Here is a 19,762-nt window from a genome sequence, read left to right as displayed (position 1 = left end):
GTGCACTCATTAACCCTTATCCTCGAGTGGTCCTCGGGCCTTGATAAATGGTGATCCCTTGTGCAACAACAACAACAACAACATCAACAACAACAAAAATACCAGTAAAATTGTGTTAGTTAGAATAATTATTGGAATAAAAGATTAGAATTCGTAATCCTGTATTCTGAAGAACGGGGAATTCGTCATTCTACTAATCCTTTATTCTATGTAGTCGAACTCTTCAGTGTTTCCGGTCGTTTCTTCTTGTCCTCATCCTTGAAACATGGCTACCGCTGTACCTCCAAAAGTTGTTTCGCCATTGATCAAAGTAAGAATTGTTTCAGTCTTGAATTTATTCTGGCCATTTCTATTTTGTTTATTTTTAAAGTACATTGTCTTCATTATTTATTATTATTATTATTATTATACATTTGTGATTATTATTAATATTATAAATTCTTTCTTGCTGATGTCTTTACGGATTTTCTTCAAGGTGATTTGGAGGTTAGTAAATTAAAGATCTGCTTTGGTCGAAAAACAAACTTAATTGTGAGCGCAAATGAACCTTAATACTTGACTTTGGACTATAAGCTTTAATTTTAGACAGAAATTACTTTCGAATCCACATTTTAAAGGTTTTAAAATCAATTTTTAATGTCTACATAAACACCGTTTACGGACATCCTTTGGTACTCGTGCAGTTTACGGACCGTGCTGAAATAATAACGTTATTTAAAAACTCATTTTTAACTTGGGGAGGAGGAGCTTTATTTTCTTTTTAACTTCTGTACTTTCACCTAACAATTTAATAAACTAAAGATACCATAAAATTTAACTTTAACTTAACAATTCCGTCTAAAAATCAATGGCACAAACCGTATACATAAACATAAGTACACCTTTTGGTACTTCTGCACTTATGTTACTGTGTTGAAATAATAGTTATTTTAAAAGCCATTCTTAACATGGGGAGGAGAAGGTGTTTTGTAAATACCTGTACTTTCACTTTAATAATAAAAAGAAAGATATCGTAAAACTAGAATTTAACTTGAAAATAGGATTTTTAAAAATAGCATGGTAACATAGGTGCATAACTGCATAAGCATCCCTATTTTTTCTCTCTCATTATTGATGTAAAAAAAGGGTACTTGTGCACTTTTGCTACCGTGCTGAAATAATGTTATTTTGAAAGTCATTCTTAACATGGGGAGGGAGTTTTGTAACTATTCTGTGTTTCCACCTAACAATGTAGTAAAAAAAAAAAATAAAATGATCTTGTGAAACTTGAATTTAATCCGAAAAAAAAAGCTATTTAAAAATAGCGGTAATATTATACAAACACCGTGACAGCGAATTAACCCTAACCCTAACCCTAACGCTGTCACGGTGTTTGTATAATAATACCAAAATAGCGCGGTAACAAACTTAATTTCGTGATCATATGGAATTCAGAAGTGATTTTGAAGCCTTTTAAACTAGTTACGAAACTAAATTTTCTGTAGTGTAAAAACCTATGACTTTCGGCAACCTCGAAATTCTCACTGTCTTTATTTTGTCCTTTAGTCCTCACATTCCATGAGCGATTTATTTTTCTGACAAAAGGTCAAGAATTGCTGTTTTCAGGGTTGAAATCTATCCGTCTACCACTTAGTTTTTCAGCTAATTTTTTACCTTCAAGTAATATATATAAAGAAATAATTTCTGGCTAATATTAAAATTTCTAATTTAAACTCAACTATTATAGCTAAATTGTGCTTGTAAACGCGGCTTCATTACTACGACAGGGCCACGGTCGAAATATATTGAGTACTTACAAGAAATAAATAATCTGATGATTTCAGTTCAGAGTCTGGACAGTCCTGGAGATGACTGAAGCAATTTACTAATTAAAAGCTTCGAAGAAGAAATAAAAAAGAAACAGACGACACTTAATCATATCAAGGTTGCAGTTGGAAAAAAATATTTTCACCTCATCCGCTCATCCCCTCCAACCAAAAAAAAGTGTGGTGGGGGCTTTCAAATTGTAAACTGCTTCGACCGTTTCTGGGACTGGCTCGAAATCAACTGGGTGGCCAGTCTTTACAAGTACTCTTTTATAGGCCAAGAGTTAAGCATCATGGTTCATTTGTGCTGACAAACAGCTTCAATGATACAAAAGAGTGAGAAATAACTTTTCGGGTTTGTATTACTGTACACAGATTCGAAAAAGTTGTCAAAAAACAAATATATAAATAAATGTTATCAAAGGCAAGATAAGTTACTTTTCTACCAAACTGGATATAATTTTCGTGTTTTTATTCAATCTAACATATTTATTCAGTTCGAAAAACATGCAGTGTTTACCGATGTATTGGACAATTCAAAATGGCGACCGACTATCTCTTAAACACGGTAAGTTCGAGAAAAGGTGCTATAAATAATAAACTAGACAAAATACTATTAAAAAAACACCGAATATATGTCAACCTATGTCACGGTAATATATATTGAGCGAATTTCTAACAGTATTTTGTCTAGTTTATTATTTATAACACCTTTTCTCGAACTTACCGTGTTTAAGAGATAGTCGGCCGCCATTTTGAATTGTCCAATACATCGGTAAACACTGCATGTTTTTCGAGCTGAATAAACATGTTACATTGAATAAAAACACGAAAATTATATCTAGTTTGGTAGAAAAGTAACTTATCTTGCTTTTGATAACATTTATTTGTTATATATTTGTTTTTTGACAACTTTTTCGAATCTGTGTACAGTAATACAAACCCAAATTATTTTCGAAACGACAAACATTTTCAAATTTTGAATGGTCAGTGTCGACTATTTTCAATCTTTTATTTGCTCTCTTCGAGTTTGTTTTACTATACAGATTTGAAAAAGTGGTAAAAAAAAAAATCGGCACTTCTGCAGTATGCAGACGGCGGCAATCTTTTTTTTTTTTTGTGCATTTTACTAAACTGTCACCAGGTGGCGTTTCTCGGTTGTTGACCGAATTTCGGACTAGAAACCCCCAACTTCTCCATGTTATGTAAGAATGGCTTTCAGAATAGACATCCCCAACTTGTTCAGCAATCAGCATACACAAAAACCTACATAAGTTGCCATGTCGAATGTGAAAGGTGAGTTAAACGTAATGTAAAAATGTATCGAATTTAAAACGGAACAGAATTTAAATTTCTGTTCTATTTTTAAAACAACCATAAAATAGAGCGTGCTCCATTTTACCAAATGCTTGTTATTTAATTGCCGTGTTATTTGTGAGAAATTCTACAATTATATAAGCAAGTCCCTCATTGGCTGATTGACCACCCAGTAGGTGGCCCATCCACTGTCTTTGTTTAGACCAATCAGATTGGTCGAGATTTTAATTGCCAAGTGATGGGGCCCGATGGGCTTGGCGGGTTTTTGAATGCCTTTTCTTTTTCAGGCAGTTCCAGACAAGCAGCCGGAGAAGAAACATTGAACTCCACTCTCTCTGGATATGAGGCATTTGGGTGTCATCAATTTTATTCAATAATCACAGTGAAAATTATAAAAGGAGAAATAGATAACATTAGGCACCGCCAAAACTGGGGGGGCAGGTCCGTCTTTTTAAAAATCTACCAAAAATCAGGTAATTATCCGATCAATCAAAATCTACCAAAAATCAGGTAATTATCCGATCAATACGAAATTTTCAGCGATTATTAGAAGAATGAACTTTATAACAGTGTACTTATTTTTCATAAACGATATTTATATATATATATATTTTTGCTTACAAACCCCCCCCCTTGTTTTGAAGTGGGAACAAATATGCTTAAAATAATCATCTGAAACTGAAATCAACATATTGTGTTGTTGTAAGGGACAGAATTATAGATTCAAAAAAAAAAAAAAAAAAATTGTTTGCATACCTTATTTTGACGTCTGAATATCAGAACTTCGATTGTGTTTAATTATCCCGCTTTTGAGTTTTGAAGTGTGAAATTCGGTGAATATGTTAAGTAAAATAATTAATTTAAGTTAAGCAAAACAAAAAAAAAAATTTTTTAATATTTATACGAAAAAAGCTATTTTAAAATTTTTGATAAATAAATTAACAATTTTTTTTTAGCGAGCCGAATAATGCATGACCATTATTAAACAGGGCATGCTTTGAATAATCGATACCAAAAAAAAAAATTCGATAAATATTGTGCCCTTTGTGTTAAAAATAGCATCATTTTTTTCGATCCCGTTTGAAAACGTTTGCCGCCTTTCGACTACGGTGGACCAAACGCGCTGAAATAATTTTTTTTTATTCAGCTTTAAATTGCCCCCCCCCCATTTTGGGGAGCCTGCCCCCCACACACATACACATTAAAAACCAAACGCATACAAATGGTCACCCATCTGGTACTGGCCAGCCTCAGCTTAATAATACATTGAAATTTTCGTCACTGAAAAATAAGTTTTTTTTGGCCTGTTTGGTCTTCCATAGTTTTCTTATCATCAAAAGAAAACGTAAACAGAGTCGATCTGAACTCTACGTCAACGCGAAATATTTGGTTACCTATATGAATAAGTGGAATTATTTGAAATTCAGGTACTTATATTATAATATTTTTGCATATTCTCTTAGAAAATCATCCTAAATCTTAGTTAGACAATAAATAAATTAATTATTTCAAAAACCCTTTTTTTTTAAATATTTAAGTACGTTTTTTGTGCAAGACAAAAAATGTCAATTGTTAACTTTTTGGGAAAATTTAACATTTAAAATTGAATTAAAAATAGTAGAAAAAGTTTTACATTATTCTGTTTTCTATATGATAAAATTCAGAGTTTTATCTTTCTGGAAAGAAAAAGTTACTCAGAAATAATGGATTTTAATAAATGTAATTTCGTTTTAAAAAACAACAACTTGATTTTGCGGCCATTTTTGGCGGTGCCTAGATAACATTCACAGTGAAGTATCTGTTCTGATGCTACACTTCACCTTTCCTGTCCTCGATCAGTGAAGGAGAAATCCTTCATGACTGAGACAATCTTAAAGTGCCCCTTTTTGAGAAGCTGGATTTTTCCCTACATTAAAAACAGACCATGTGTCTAACTCTGCCCTCGTGGGGAGGCAAATATATAAGAACACTTAGACAAGGGTTGTCTTCAAGTCCAACGTAAACAAATTCTTGATGGACCGTCCCATTTAATAATCCAACTTACCTACTACTTTCTACTACTAACGATTACTAAGAAATTAGCCGATTGCCTACTGTACACTAAATAACCCTTATCCTTGAGTGGCCTTCGGGCCTTGATAAGTGGTTACCTCTTTGTAAAAAAAAAAAAAAAAAAATTTTTTTCAATACAAAAGTAGACACGATGAGGAAATGGTCAAATACAAAAAAATTTCTATGTGCCTCTTTTGTTAGCAGTAATTGAATTAAGAGGAGACACTATTTGTCTCTTGATTCCATCCTCATTTTTGAGTCGCAAGGCTCACAATAAATAACGGCAACACAAACTGGTGAAATGAATTATCAAAACTATTCCAATAACTATTTACATTAAATCTGTATATATCTATAAAAGTGAGAATGTTATGTGTGAGAGGACAACTCTCAACCTATATACTCAACAAATTTTTTGATCTAAAGACTTGAAATTTGGTATATAGGGTATTCAGACATGTGGAAAGCTTTTTAATCGATTTTCATCCGGAAAAGAAGGCTGCTAAGGGGTCAAAATTGAAAAATTGGTACTTGGGGTCATCGGATTTTTATGTTTGTCAACTGTTTCATGAATGTGCATGCGTGACTCGGTTACATGACAGATGAGTAGGTTTGAAAACATTTTTTAAAGATTGTGTCAGGCTGGCCTAATGGTTATTTTACTTGACTGCATTTTTAGATTTTGGTTTCGATCTCAGCTCGAGTATTTTTTTTTTTTTTACTTACAAGAAGTGAATTGTTTAGTAAAAAACATAATTGCATGCACGTCTCAGTTTTTGTGTTAATTAAAATATAAAATTATGTGTATTTTATGATGAGGCAACGCTGGGCCTGCTAGTATATCTATAAAAGTGAGAATGTGTGTGTGAGAGGACAACTCTCAACCTATATACTCCACAAATTTTTGATCTGTAGAGTTTAAATTTAGTTTATAGGGTATTCAGACATGTGGGAAGCTTTTTAATCGATTTTCATCTGGAAAAAGGGGGCTGCTAAGAGGTCAAAATTGAAAATTTAGTACTTGGGGGTCATCGGATTTTTATGTTTGTCAACTGTTTCACTAATGTGCACGAGTGTATCGTTCCCATGACACCTTCCTTATGTTAAGAATAAGTAGGTTTGAAAACACTTTTTAAAGATCGTGGCAAGCTGGCTTAATGGTTATCGTACTTGACTCAATGTCTTTAGGTTTTGGTTTCGATCTCAGCTCAAGTATTATTTTATAAAAAAAATATACTCGCATGCACATGTCTCAGTTTCTTTCCATATTTTTTTTTAGGAATTTAACATTACATCTAATACCAGGCAACATCGTGGTACATCTGCTAGTATACAATAAAAATATACTAGTGACGTTCCAAAAGTAATGCATCCTATTTTTTAATTCCGCCCAAATAAATCAGAGGGGATTGCAAATTGCATTGTTATGATGACTAAACTTATGCATTCATGATCTGAAAGTTACACCTCTGTTGCTGATGTATCTCTGCTTTCCGGGTTCCTTTCTTAGTCTCATGCTGTCAGTATCTTTTTTTCTTTATAAGGGTCACCACTCATCAAATGCAGCTCTAGGATAAGGTCAATAAGTGTATGGCAACCATCAGGACAACAGCGTAGTAATTTCCACCATTAACGATTACTTCACTTTTCTCTTGATGACTAACGTACTTATTAACCTTTATCCTCGAGTAGCCTTTGATAAGTGGTGACTCCCTTGTGTAAAACAAAAAAAAAAAAAAAACAAAACAGCAAATTGATGGAGATCACTAGACCAACAAGTTGAACGAGATGAAGCAAAAGACGCAGGAAAAAGATCCGACAATTTTGAAAACATGCCATAATAGTATTTAAGACTGAGACTAGCAACATCATGTCTGTAACAGGTTGCGGAAAAGAAGGGTAGTGTAGTGAAAAACGAAGAGCCAAATACCTTTGTAAAGGTTTTATTCACAAAAGAAAGCAAGTCACAAATAGCGTTAATTACGCAGCATTATAGTTAACGGAAGAGTTCATTCAAGGGATGACGGGTTAGGGTTATTACACTTTCCCCTTCAAGTTTTTTTTTTGTTATTATTTTATTTATTTTTTTTTCATTATTTTTTTTCTCTAACTTTTTTTTTTTTTTTTTTTTTTTTTTGCCTATAATTTAAACTTTTTTTTTTTCGTGCCTTACTTAGTAATGAAGTCCTTGTATTTCTCAGGAAATTTCAGTATTCTGCCAGATCTACGCAGCGGCTCGGTTGGCATTTCGCTCTCAACTGGTTCCCCATGGGTGTTTTCTTCTATATGTTCAGGATATTGTATACATTCGTTTTCACTCCCTGGCTTACTCACAGGTGGCATGCAACCATTCTCTAACGTGTTGTCTCCATTAATTGTGTTGGGAGCCAAATCTCTGACGTTGACGGTAGTTTCGATGCCTGAAGGTAGTCGTACTTGGGCATAATGAGGGTTGATCTCCAGTAACGTCGCAGGTGTAACCGGGGGGGGGGGGGTCATTTTTACTCGACCTAATATGATCTCTGACGTATACTTAGCAAGGTTTTCCAACTGTAGCCTGAAAGAATCCACTGTTTGCGCTGGTTGTTGTTTCATGGTAATAAGTTGGTGTCGGTTGTAAACGATATTAGTAGGCCTGATGTATGCCGCGTCCAGAGCTCTCATGGCAGATGCATAGTCGCTTGTGTCACTGATTATTTCGTATACATCAGCCGATATGCTATTTATCAAAGTATAGAAGTTAGTTTGGGTGTTTCCGGTTTCTTCAGTGCCGTTAACCGTATGTAAGTAATTCATAAACGTGAGTTTCCAGTGTTTGTACTTTTTTTCTGCATTGAAGGCTGTAGACTCTGTGTCGAATCGTTCGGGACGAAGTACTCGGTCCATTTCTTTTGTGAATAAAATTGTAGTGAAAAACGAAGAGCCAAATACCTTTGTAAAGGTTTTATTCACAAAAGAAAGCAAGTCACAAATAGCGTTAATTACGCAGCATTATAGTTAACAGAAGAGTTCATTCAAGGGATGAGGGGTTAGGGATATTACAGGTAGGGGTCTATCAAATTACAGATGTGTCTGCACCTTTATCAAACATGACAATAATACTCAATACATAGTGTGATAGGTTACCGAAATGTCAGTTGGATCATAAAAAATACGTGAGTATCGAAAATTATAAAAAAAAAACTTGATTACCCATTGAGAGAGTTTATAACAATTATTGGTAAATTTTCAGATTAGGTCCAACCCAACAATTTTTTTTTTTAAATGATGACTTTTATAGGTTGTTGACTATGCTGAATACGAAAATCGCATTAAAATTTTGCAGAAACAAGTAGTTATCGAGATATAAAAAGTTGTATTATGCATAGTATTCTTTGGCGGCCATCTTTTTATGCGCGTGCACGCGCGCCATGAACAAATCTACTCATCTATGACTGGCACTGCACGCGCGTGAAAAAAGATGGCCGCCAAAGAATACAATGCATAATATAATATTTTATATCTCGATAACTAATTATTTCTGCAAAATTTCAATGTGATTTTCGTATTCAGCATAGTGGAAAACCTATAAAAGTTGTGATATAAAAGAAAATTGTGGCGGTTGATCTAATCTAAAAAATACCATTTTTTTTCGTTCGTTTTTTTTTTTTTTTTTTTTTTTTCGTTTGTTTGTCTTTTGGTTTTTCTTTTTTTTTCTTTCTATTTTTCTCTTTTCTAGTTTTTCTTTTTCTGTTCCATTTCTCTTCCCATTTTCTCTTTTCTTTTTTATTTTTATTCTTCCTTCTTTTTAGTGCGTGAAAAGTGATAACACATACAAACATGCGTTAATGTATTATTATACATACAAAAAAAAATTTTTTTTTTCTTCAGTTCGGCAGATATTCAGCCCTTATTGCTGGTTTGATTTATGGAAGAAGCCGATACAGTAAGTATTTTGTGTTCATCGTTTTAATAAACAGTAATGTTACACTAGCATAGTTTGTAGAAAATTCTGTTCAAATCTACATTTGCGTTGTGAAAATGAATGTAGAATTCGTAACAACATGCATGGGCGCAACAACTGTTGCATGCACATTTCATTTTAAGTCGCATTTCTAAAAGTCGAAATATTATGTGGCTAAAGTCAAGATTGTTTGCTCTTTCTGACTTCCGGTTTCTTCTCTGTAGATGGGACGATAGTGACAAGCAAGATGTGATTTCTTCTGATTGATGATTATCTTCATCTCAGATAATGTGACCCCCCCCCCCTTTCCCCATGGAATGGCTTTCTGTTTCTGCTTGATCATGTCTAATTATCCGGCAAAATACCAATGCAAGATGTGTCCAACCAATACTGCCTCCATTGTATCATGTGGGTCTGCTAGCATCAATTCATCTCCAATACTCGCGTCGTGATGTGATATAGGATTGAACCGCTCAACAAATCTCTTTTAAAGAAGACATTTTGGTCGTACGTCACAGCCTAGGAGAGTTCATCCATGGAGAAATGGCTCTAGAACCACTACAAGATTAATATCAACAAAACTATTGCATGGAAAAAATAGGACGATAAAATTACAAATGAATAATGTATATATTAATACAATAGCTTCTGTGTTATTTTGCATGTCACGCTTACATCTTTTTTTCTTCTGAGTGACTGGTTTAATTGTTATGACTAGGGCTATGACAACAGCATATTCTTTTCATTGTTTTAACTCTCGAGTATATATCTGACACAGACACAATTAATCAACCGAGAACCACATCACTCTACATAAAAACATAAGATATCAATGGATATATACCTGAGAATGAAAACAAGGAAAAGAATATGCTGTTGTCATATCCCTAATTATGACCTTCCATTTTTTTTTTTTTATTGTAATAAATAATTTTAGCAAGAATTTTCCATAAGTTTTGGTTTCAAGTATAGCTGATGGCACTCAAGTCTTTTTTGTTGTTGTTTTTTTTTTTTAATAAATAATTTTATCAAAAACTCTTGGAGTTTCAGTTTCGGTTTCAAATCAAGCTGATCCAAGTCTTATGGATTTATTTATTTTTTATTTTTTTTTGTAATCACAACTTAATAATATATAAAAATCATTAACTCTATAATAATAATATATACAAAATCTGCAAGAATTAAAATATCATATTTAAGCGTATTTTACAACCGGGCTATGCCGGGTGTAGCTGCTAACTGAGATAAATACTTTTGCAGTTTTAACAAAAGAGCTACAATTTGACCTTTTGGCCAAAATCAAAGTGTAGTATCTGTTCCGGCAGATACTGCAAGCAAAGACCATATGTGGGGGCAACCCCACATATAAGACCTTGGTCAATGTAGGGGCAACCCTTCATACCAATTGTCACTATCCAACTCCCCTACTCCCCGGGGTGCTGGTCCCCATTTCCCCTTCAATCCTCACATTAAAAATTGGCCTTGTGCCTAATTTGCTCGGTGGGGGAGCAAATAAATAGATCAAAGTGTAGTATCTGTTCTTCGGATGCAGCACTTGCATTTCTCGTTCTCTTTCAGTGGAGGAGAAATCCTTCGCGACTGAGACAATTTTTATTTTTGTACCTTTTCTCCACGTTAAAAAAGCGATCCTGGTGTCTAACTCTGTCCCGTGGGGAGGCATTGTAAATAGGTACAATAATATCCGAGCGTCTGCATTTACGCTGAACATCCACGGAATGCCAACCTTAATATACAGAAGAACCCTGGGATACAGTATTAAAAATTACTAACAAAATACATTACAGTATACAATACAGACGTATATAATCAAATAACATTACCGTAACCAGAGGCTGGAAAAACATATTCCACACTGTAACCTGAAGAAAAAAAACATATCCTAGCGCCACTGTATCTTGGGGTTTTACTATCTTACATATGAAAAAGTCTGCTTTGGAATTTCCACAGGTCTCACTAGTAAACATTAATTTATTATAAGCTGTTTAAAAAAATTATGCAAATTAGATATTCAAATATGTCTGGGCCTTTTGTTTGTACATCTTGTTGCATTATTGGTTTTAAATAACAACAAATCATTCTGATGTTGATTATAAAAATTTTTTTTTTAATATTTGTGTTTATTCATTTATACTAGTTGGTTATTCATAAAGTTTGTAAACTTGAAACATTAGTTTAAAATAATGAACATTTCATAACTTTATGTAAACACTAGCAGGGAGACCCGACGTCGCCCAGGATTGAATGATGATCAACGAATATTTCGCACTCCTACATTTTTATTGTTATCAAAATCCGTGAAATTGCCCGCCCGGGAGGAAGCTTCACATGCCTCCATGCAGTAACTTAGTCCAAAATGTATGTTGTTCTACATTGCACTCTAGAAAACATACTGTTTCTTTTTATAAAATTATTTTATATAAACTTCTTTCTGGTTAACGAAAAATAAAACATTAAGAAATTTAGGTGCGAAGTTTGAACCTACAGACTACATCATGCAAAAAACAAAACAAAAAAAAGAAACGTAAATTTTCGAGTCTCATAAAATTCTTTTCAGTTAATGAAAAAAAAATTAAGAAATTTATGTGCGGAGTTTGAACCTACCAATCATGTCATGCAAAACAAAAAAAGACGCTATCAATTTACCCTCAGTAGAATTTTCATGGCCCATTGTTCTGTCATTGTTGCTAAGCGATGACATGGAAAAAATGGCTTTACAGATGATAGATGAATTAAAATGACGGTTTCGATTATTGATTATCGGTAATTATCGGAGGTATTCTGAGACAAACCTTAACTAAGAATCACTCCCAGACTTATAAACTAGTTATGTACATTTTAAAGACAATTTGTTCAGTCGTTTCGGAGTCTATAAAGAACTCTCTCTCTCTCACACACACACACACACACACTGTTGCATTTATATAATTGTACCTATTTACAATACCTCCCCAAGGGACAGTTAGACACCAGGGTCGTTTTTTAAAATGGAGAAAAGGTACAAAAATAAAAAAATTGTCTCAGTCGTGAAGGGCTACTCCTCCACCGAAAGAGGACAAGAAATGGAAGTGCAGCATCTGAAGAACAGATACTACACTTTGATCTTGGCCAAAAGACATTTATATAATTGTAGAGATAAAACAAAATCTTAATTTTTAATATTTATAGGTACACAATCATGAACATTCTGACAATTTCAATATAGATGTATCTTTTCTAATTTGACCATAAAGAAAGGAAAAGGAAGAAATTAATTTATGGTACTTGTACAGTTTAATCAAGACATTAAAAAATGAAAATATCGAAAAAAAAAAAAAAAAAAAAAAAAAAGGTTATATTGTACGTATCTGCTAATGAAGTTATAAAAAAAAAAAAATTCACTTAATTTCATCAAGTATTTTTTTTTTTTTTTTTTTTTTACAGTGAAAAAACAATTTCTTATATGAAAAGGTTCGATTTTTAGGAAGAAAAGGTAATAAAGATGGGGAGGGAGTGTTGGCGCTTTAAACTGAGTTATCTCCCTATGGCATGTTCAAAAAATTCAAAGATGTCTATCTTCAACGTGCTGTTATAAAAATGTGTTTTTCCGCTGTAAAAAAAAAACTTCATGACCAAATTAAGTGAAAATTTTTTTCAGAGATCTTCAGTTCAAAACGGATACGTACAATTTTACCTTTTTTCTGATATTTTCATTTTTTTATTGTCTTGATTAAACTGTACAAGTGCCCAATTTACCTTTTCACTTTCAATTTGAAAATATGAGGGATGTCCCAAAAGTAATACATCCTTTTTTTTTTTTTTTTTTTTTTCATTCCGCCCGAATGAATCAGTTGTTATGATGACTGAACTTATGCATTCATGACCTCTAAAAGCTTCATCTCTCTGTTGCAGATATTGACGGTGTGAGACTCTTTAGAAAGCAACCCCGTCATGGACGTGCATCAGAAGCAAAGATGCGTCATTGAATTCCTGGCAAAAGTGAATTGAGAATGGTGGTGACTATGTAGAAAAATAAATTCTGGAGCACAAAAAATCACTCGCTTTAATGGTACCATTCCCGTCTTCAGAGCTCTACAACTTTTTAAGTTAAAAAAAAACAAACTTTTGGAATGACCCTTGTAGATCGCAACTTGTTGAAAAACGAGTTCCTCTTAAAAATGGACATGTTGAAACAAACGCCAAATGTTTTTCTAGGGATTAAAACTGTATTGCAAAACCTATTTGTTATATTAAAATAAGTGTGTGTGAAACAGCACTAACCCTATTTGGGTTTAACTGGCTTCCTCTGAAGGTGGAAGTTTTATGGGAGTATAGAATTCACAAGCGATCCCCAATCGCATATATATGCCCCGTTAGGGGCGATGATGCTGTTAGGTTTTTGCAATTCTTGCAGGGAGGTGTCGACGTTCTCCTACATAAAACACCTGGAATTCCCAAAATGGTCACCCATTTTAGTACTGACCAGGCTCAACGTTGCTTAACTTCAGTGATCTGATGAGAACTGGTGTGTCAATGTGATTAAAATAAATCACAAATAATTAATAAAATGTTATTTTCCAAAACAAAGGTGCAAACTAATTGATCTTGGTATCACACACACACACATATATATATATATATATAAAAAGCAGTTGTACTAAACGGGATGATTAGAATCTTAACAGACCTTACACATATCCGATGGTGAGGCCCCAGCTTGCAGGCTTTGGGGAGTGTGGAGCCACCCTTTAATTGCCATTGCTCCCAGGTCCACTCTGACCCGGAGTAGTAGTACCTCAACTATGGGTTAAATAAAAACCAGCTTGAAAAAAAAATATATTCTATTAAAAAATTTTTCTTCAAAATAACTGGATTCGGCATTAAATAACCTAAAAAGGGTTGGTATGCCGTAAAACAAAAACAAGCAAACCAAACCTAGAATCTTAAAGATCTCCCAGTTTCTGAAATAGCCAGTAATGCCTGCATCCAGTAGGATGCCTCATCTCAAGCGAAAACAAAACAAAAATTTTTTTAAGTGATAGATTTCATATTAATTGATACTGTATATTATTTGGATTCATTGGACTACGTTTTTCATCTTGAGTGTTATTTTCACAATGTTTTGGTTGATGTAACCTGCGACCTTCTTCAGTTGTATCTTGTTAAATTTGGGAATTTTGATGGAATTTCGAATAGAACCCTTTATTTATTTCTCCTAGAACTGTCCGTAAGAACCCATGGCACAGTGGTTAGAGTATTTGGAAAAAATCAGTCGTAAATGTAATATTCTCTTGAAGTTTGAAGGTTCAATTCTCAGTGTTGGCGACAGAAAAATACAATTGCAGATTTCTTTAGGACCTCTATTCAGTCATGGCTGACAGAACGAGAACATGCTACCCCTGTGAAGTAAAAGTAAAGAGTTCCGTTCAAAATTCTACAGAAACATTCTCAGAGTTTGACAAGATACACTTGAAGAAGGTTGGGGGTTACATCGATCAAAACGTTGTGAAAATGACACTCAAGGTGAGAACAGTAGTTAGTTCGATGAATCCAAAGGATACGGATAACCAATCCTCATCTAAAAAATTCAGAAACTTAGATGATTATTTTGGTGTAGCCATTTTGTAAATTCTAGTTAACTTGGAATACTTTTGATTTCACCGTTAGTGCAAGAAATGGGCACCACTTTTGTATGGATTCATTTTGATTTAAAATTTTTTCATTCTATTTTATTTTTTTCCAGACAGCCTTGTAGAGAAGGAAAAGGTAATTCAAGTTGAAGAAAACAAAATCCGAGCGATCCGAGACGCTCGTTTGAAGGCAGAGAAGGAAAGTGCCGTAAATGGTAAGTATAAGATTTTCTGTTTCTTTCTTTTTTTTTCATTTACTTTGAAGTAAATTCTCAAATTATATTCAAAAGGTCAACACTATGAATTACCGTTGTCTTAGAACTGAAATTTTTGTGATAATGCAATTATTTAATTTAGTTCAGCTTTTTCTAATTATTGTTGTGACAAAATTTTGGTTATGCAGAATTCAGCTATGTACCCATCATGGAACCAAGATTCCAAACATCATATAAATTGGTCAAGTATTTTTATTTTTTTTATTTATATCAAATTTTATGATTTTTAGCAATTAATAATTTTTCACAGCCATTGTTTACAAATAAGGAGGAGACAACTCTATTCGACTTAACAAAATCAAAATTAGCCATGTAATGAAGCTTACAATTAAAATCATTTAAAAGAAAGTTTGTTTCTATATATAAAAAAAAAGAACTTTACCAAATTATGTGATTTTTGGAATATGACGTTTTCGTTCTACAACAAGTACATACATCATAAATATCTTTTTTTTCTTTTTTTAGGTGCTAAATAAGCACCAAAGTTTAAGAATTTCTGGAGAAATAGGCATTTTTATTTTCCAATTCAATTAATCAGCACGATTTTGTTATGAATGGTGGCATATCATAACTATTAATAGCTTGCAGAATAGTATAACAGAAAATAGTGGAAGAAATGAGGATACGTTGACTGGACGTAAACATTTTATTTAAAAAGAGGCAACACACAGAATGATACAAATTACATCCATCAGTCTTAGTTCGATATTATTTGAGTTTGTATCACAACTATCATAGACAAGTAATATATCTCCATCTTCATTTCTCTTTTTTTATTTTATTTATTTATTTTTTAGTAAGGAGTCACCATATCATGGCCTGGAAGCCACTCAAGGATAAGGGTTAATGAGTGTACAGTAGTCAATGGGACAATATCTTAGTAATTGTTAGTGGAAATTTGGTAAATTGGATTATTTAAGGGTAATGGCTCAAGAACTTGTTTACATTGGACTTGAAGACAACCCTATTGTAGTCAGCTGGAAAGCAAGCAAACCGAAGAGTCCCACAGGTGTGCAGTTTTAAGAAAGAAGCCTTGTTCATGGAATCTATGTTTAGGTTTAGGCACAGATAAAGAATGGGGGAAATTATTGATAGTGATTTCAGCTAGACGAGTGTCTTTCGTGAATGTTTGGCAGAGGTGGGGCATAGATTGGAGCTCAGTCGAGCACTTGTCATGAAAGTAACGATAAAGCAGAGACAGGTTTGCAACGTCTCTTCCGTGGGAAAGAGGTTGCAGGGAAGTGAAAAGGGCATCACCCACTAGACTACAAAGTCTATTTTGAACTCTATCAAGGCAGTGCGTTCAAAATCATTTTATCTCAACCTCTTCTCATGTGGAGACACAAGAACTTGCATAACAGCAGTAAAAGGAAGGAGGCAACTCCACCTAAATCAGAAAAGGAGTTATCTCCCCTTGATTGTGGTTCTATTGCCTTAAAATAGAATTATGATTTCACATTGTATTATTTTCCTTTTTTTTTGTCTTCATTAATACTGAGGTAAGAAGTTTTGTGAACTACTTCCAACTACTCCCATCTGTTGTTTTTCTTGCGCTGTCCATTAGGATTGGATTATTAACTCCTCACTTTCATTTCTTAAGTGTCTAACCGCACACCTATGTGTCATCGACATTAAGACTTTGAGAGTATTTCAGATGACTGACAGCAAGTGACGCGGCCGTGCCAGTTAAGACCTTATCTTTTGACATAATTTTTTTATAGAAGCCTTTTTTTTTTTTTTTTTAAACGGTGAGATCCACTATTACTTCAGTTAGTATGTTACAACTATCACGGACAGAAGTAATATATCTCCATCTTCATTTATCTGCGTTCAAAGTCATCCTGTCTTAACCTGTTCTCGTGTGAAGACCTGAAAACTTGCATAAAAGATGTGAAAAAAGGAGGAGGCAACTCCGCCTGAAAAAAAAAAAATGAATTAGCTCCCCTTGATTGTAGCTCTATCATTTTAATATAGAATGATGATTTCACATTGCATTCTTTTCCATTTTTCGTCTTTATTGTTAATGCTGAGGTTAAACGTTTTGTGAATGACTCCCGTCTGTTGTTTCGCTTGTGCTGACCATTAGGAATCGGATTATTAATTCCTCCTCTCCATTTCTTAAAGTTCCGACTGCACATTGACATCGAAGTCCGACAAAGTTTGGGGTGTTTCGAATGGCTAACAGGAAGTAACATGGTCGTACCAGTTAAGACCTCTTCGTGTGACATAATTTCTTATCGAAGCCTTTTTTTCACAGCGAGATCGTTAAATTTCTTCATCTGATGCGCTGCAGTCAGGATCGTATGGGTTTGACATCTCGCAACCATACACAGGCACAGGTCAAATATGGGTTGTATGCAGGAGACTGCATACAGTGGGATCCCTGCGTTTTGTAAAATTGTTGCAAGCTACCTGAAAGCTCTCCATTGTGACAGATATACATCTTATAGTTATGCTAATTTATTCCTTGAAATTCATGGCAAAAATTCATCTAGCTATAACCACTATAAATAAATTCCTTTCTTCCTCTGTGTACGTGCAGCAAAAAAAAAAAAACTTCCATGAGCAGAATTTCATTCAAAGAACTATTCGTTTGGAACAATATAATGGGTCTGCTATTCAGCTGACTACAACATGGTTATTATCAAGTCTAGTGTAAACAAATTCTTGTTGAGCAGTCTTCATAAATGATCAAATTGCTTCGTTTCAACCATTTTTACCAGTTGTTGTGGTGTTGTCTCAGCATCCAGCTCACAAACTCATTGACTTTTATCCTCGAGTAACTTTCGTATATAAATTTTTTTTTTTTTTTTTTTGAAAAGATTCATATTTTTATTGTTTGAATCGTTTAATGACTTCATAATCTCATCTCCCCTTGCTCTTTCCTAACTGGAAACTTGTATCTTGGTCTTTTTTTTTTCCTGGCTACACATGAAGGTATTTAGTATTCTCCCACTGCAAGCAGTCTCCTGCATACAACCCATCATGGTCAGAAAGTAGGATTTACACTTGCAAAAAGTTTTCTTAATTTTTTTGTCTTGTTTTCTTGATTAATTTTTTTTTTTTTTCTTTTTCAGTTGAAATGAATAGCTTAGCGAAGGATTTTGGTATTCAAAAGGCAGTATGAATGCTGAATTAAAGATGGAGGACACTTAGACAATTTGTAGCTTTTTTAAGATCTTCAACTGATTGTATTTGGTTGGCCGTGTTGTTGGATAAATAAATCAGATGAACTGATTAATAAGTTTTGTTTTTATTTTAATTTCTTTTGCATGAGAAGATAGGGATGAAATGGAGAAATCTTCTCCATACAAAAATACGATCAAAATCCAATCACCTCCATTTCTGTGTGAAAACTAAACATAAAACGAAAGCTGATAGCCGGTTTAACAGACTGACTAGTGACAGACATTAGGCATGGATAGCTTCAAAATGACAATGTTGTCTCAGTCGACTTTGTATTTCATTCCTTCAACAATGACCCCCTCCCTCTTCCCCCTGTACCTACACAATGTAAGTTGCTGGAATCCTTCTTAGGACCATGTTTTTTATTTTTTCAACTACAGTTTCAAAGATTGTCATAATTTCATCCATTTTGTTTTAGATGATTTTCTTTTTCATTTTGAAGTATTTTAACTTTTTTTTTTTTTTTTTTTTTTTTTGCCATTTTAGAAAGTATGTGCAGGGATTCTTTAATTTCCCTAATTTTTAGTCACGTGCAAGCGACTATAAGCCACTCCGTCAGTCTGTCCATAACACTTTTGTGCTTGGCTTTTTTGGGTTAAGATCAAAGGTCTGTTGTTAATAGATGCTGTTCTTAGCTTTTTAAGCTTTTCTTGGTCTGGATGGCCGGGTTCGGATCCTTGGCATGTGGTTCGGACCGAGTCTCCACCTTGATAAGAATTGGTCAGAGGTGCGGTCAACGCGTGGCTTCCTAGGAAACTTTCCTTAAAGGGTAGAGCTGAGGCATGCGGCACATATGTCTTCCCTCTCCTTTACCGACTGGCGGTACTTCCCCTGCCTGCACAACACCTAAAAGCTCTTGTCCTCCCTTGTTTAGAACAGAGGAAGACACTGGGTGAGCAGACAAGTCTGCTTCCAACGTCCATGTGAGGGGGGGAAAAAAAAAAAAAAAAATTCATTTTTTATTGAGTTTTAAAAAATTCCCTCGTTTTGAGTGGTTTGTCTTTTTCATATAAAGCGAAACTAATCGAACACAACCACCAGCCTTCCAGCTGAGCAGTATCTGTTCTGTAATTGGTCCTTGTAGGAGAAACCATTCATACTGAGACAATTACTATTTATTTAGATACTGCCAGAGTGCCTCTTTTTTGATACCCCCCCCCCACACACATTGAAAACGACCTTCCTGGGAGCTTTAAAAGCAACACCATTTCTGCAAGTCATCTTTTTGATTGAGTACGTTTAATTTGAACACTTTACACTTCCGGTCACGTCGTGGAATAGAGGTAAGACGTCAGGTTTCCTTTCACTTCTTTTCCGTTTTCACGTCATGTATTTTGAGCGTGCTTTTTTTTTTTTTTTTTTTTTTTAAAAACACCTACGCTTGAGTAACGCCTGACACCCAGGATAGTTTGACATAAATAGAAGACTGGTGGGTTCTGGTGATTATCTAAGCTTCAAATTATTTTTACAGGAATTTTCATCCCAAAAAACCAAAAGCAGCTTTGGAGATTAAAATGACCAAAGTCAACTAAAATAATTAACCAACTAGCACAAAAA

General features: G+C 34.1%; 1 protein-coding gene across 1 annotated transcript; it reads left to right on the top strand.

Annotated features, from left to right (window-relative positions):
- Window positions 1–165: 165 nt before the first annotated feature.
- Window positions 166–18,263, top strand: LOC145267080 (ATP synthase F(0) complex subunit e, mitochondrial-like). Its single transcript, XM_080123054.1, has 4 exons — window positions 166–310; window positions 9,045–9,099; window positions 14,858–14,959; window positions 18,097–18,263. Exons 1-4 carry the CDS (start codon window positions 266–268, stop codon window positions 18,144–18,146), a joined length of 252 nt encoding a protein of 83 aa, XP_079979180.1. The 5' UTR covers window positions 166–265; the 3' UTR covers window positions 18,147–18,263.
- Window positions 18,264–19,762: the final 1,499 nt, after the last annotated feature.

The sequence above is a fragment of the Euprymna scolopes genome, chromosome 42 (assembly GCF_053919585.1).
Source record: "Euprymna scolopes isolate OS-2025 chromosome 42, ASM5391958v1, whole genome shotgun sequence".
Classification (NCBI taxonomy): Eukaryota; Metazoa; Mollusca; class Cephalopoda; order Sepiida; family Sepiolidae; genus Euprymna; species Euprymna scolopes.
The sequence above is the reverse complement of the archived record's forward strand: the minus strand, read 5'-3'. Positions and strand labels throughout refer to the sequence as shown.

Excerpts from the sequence above, each read along its gene's own strand:
- LOC145267080 (XM_080123054.1), top strand. The coding sequence starts at position 266 with ATGGCTACCGCTGTACCTCCAAAAGTTGTTTCGCCATTGATCAAA. Across the intron at positions 311-9,044 it reads TTGTTTCGCCATTGATCAAA|TTCGGCAGATATTCAGCCCT; the intron begins GTAAGAATTGTT and ends TTTTTTCTTCAG. Across the intron at positions 14,960-18,096 it reads GAAGGAAAGTGCCGTAAATG|TTGAAATGAATAGCTTAGCG; the intron begins GTAAGTATAAGA and ends TTTCTTTTTCAG.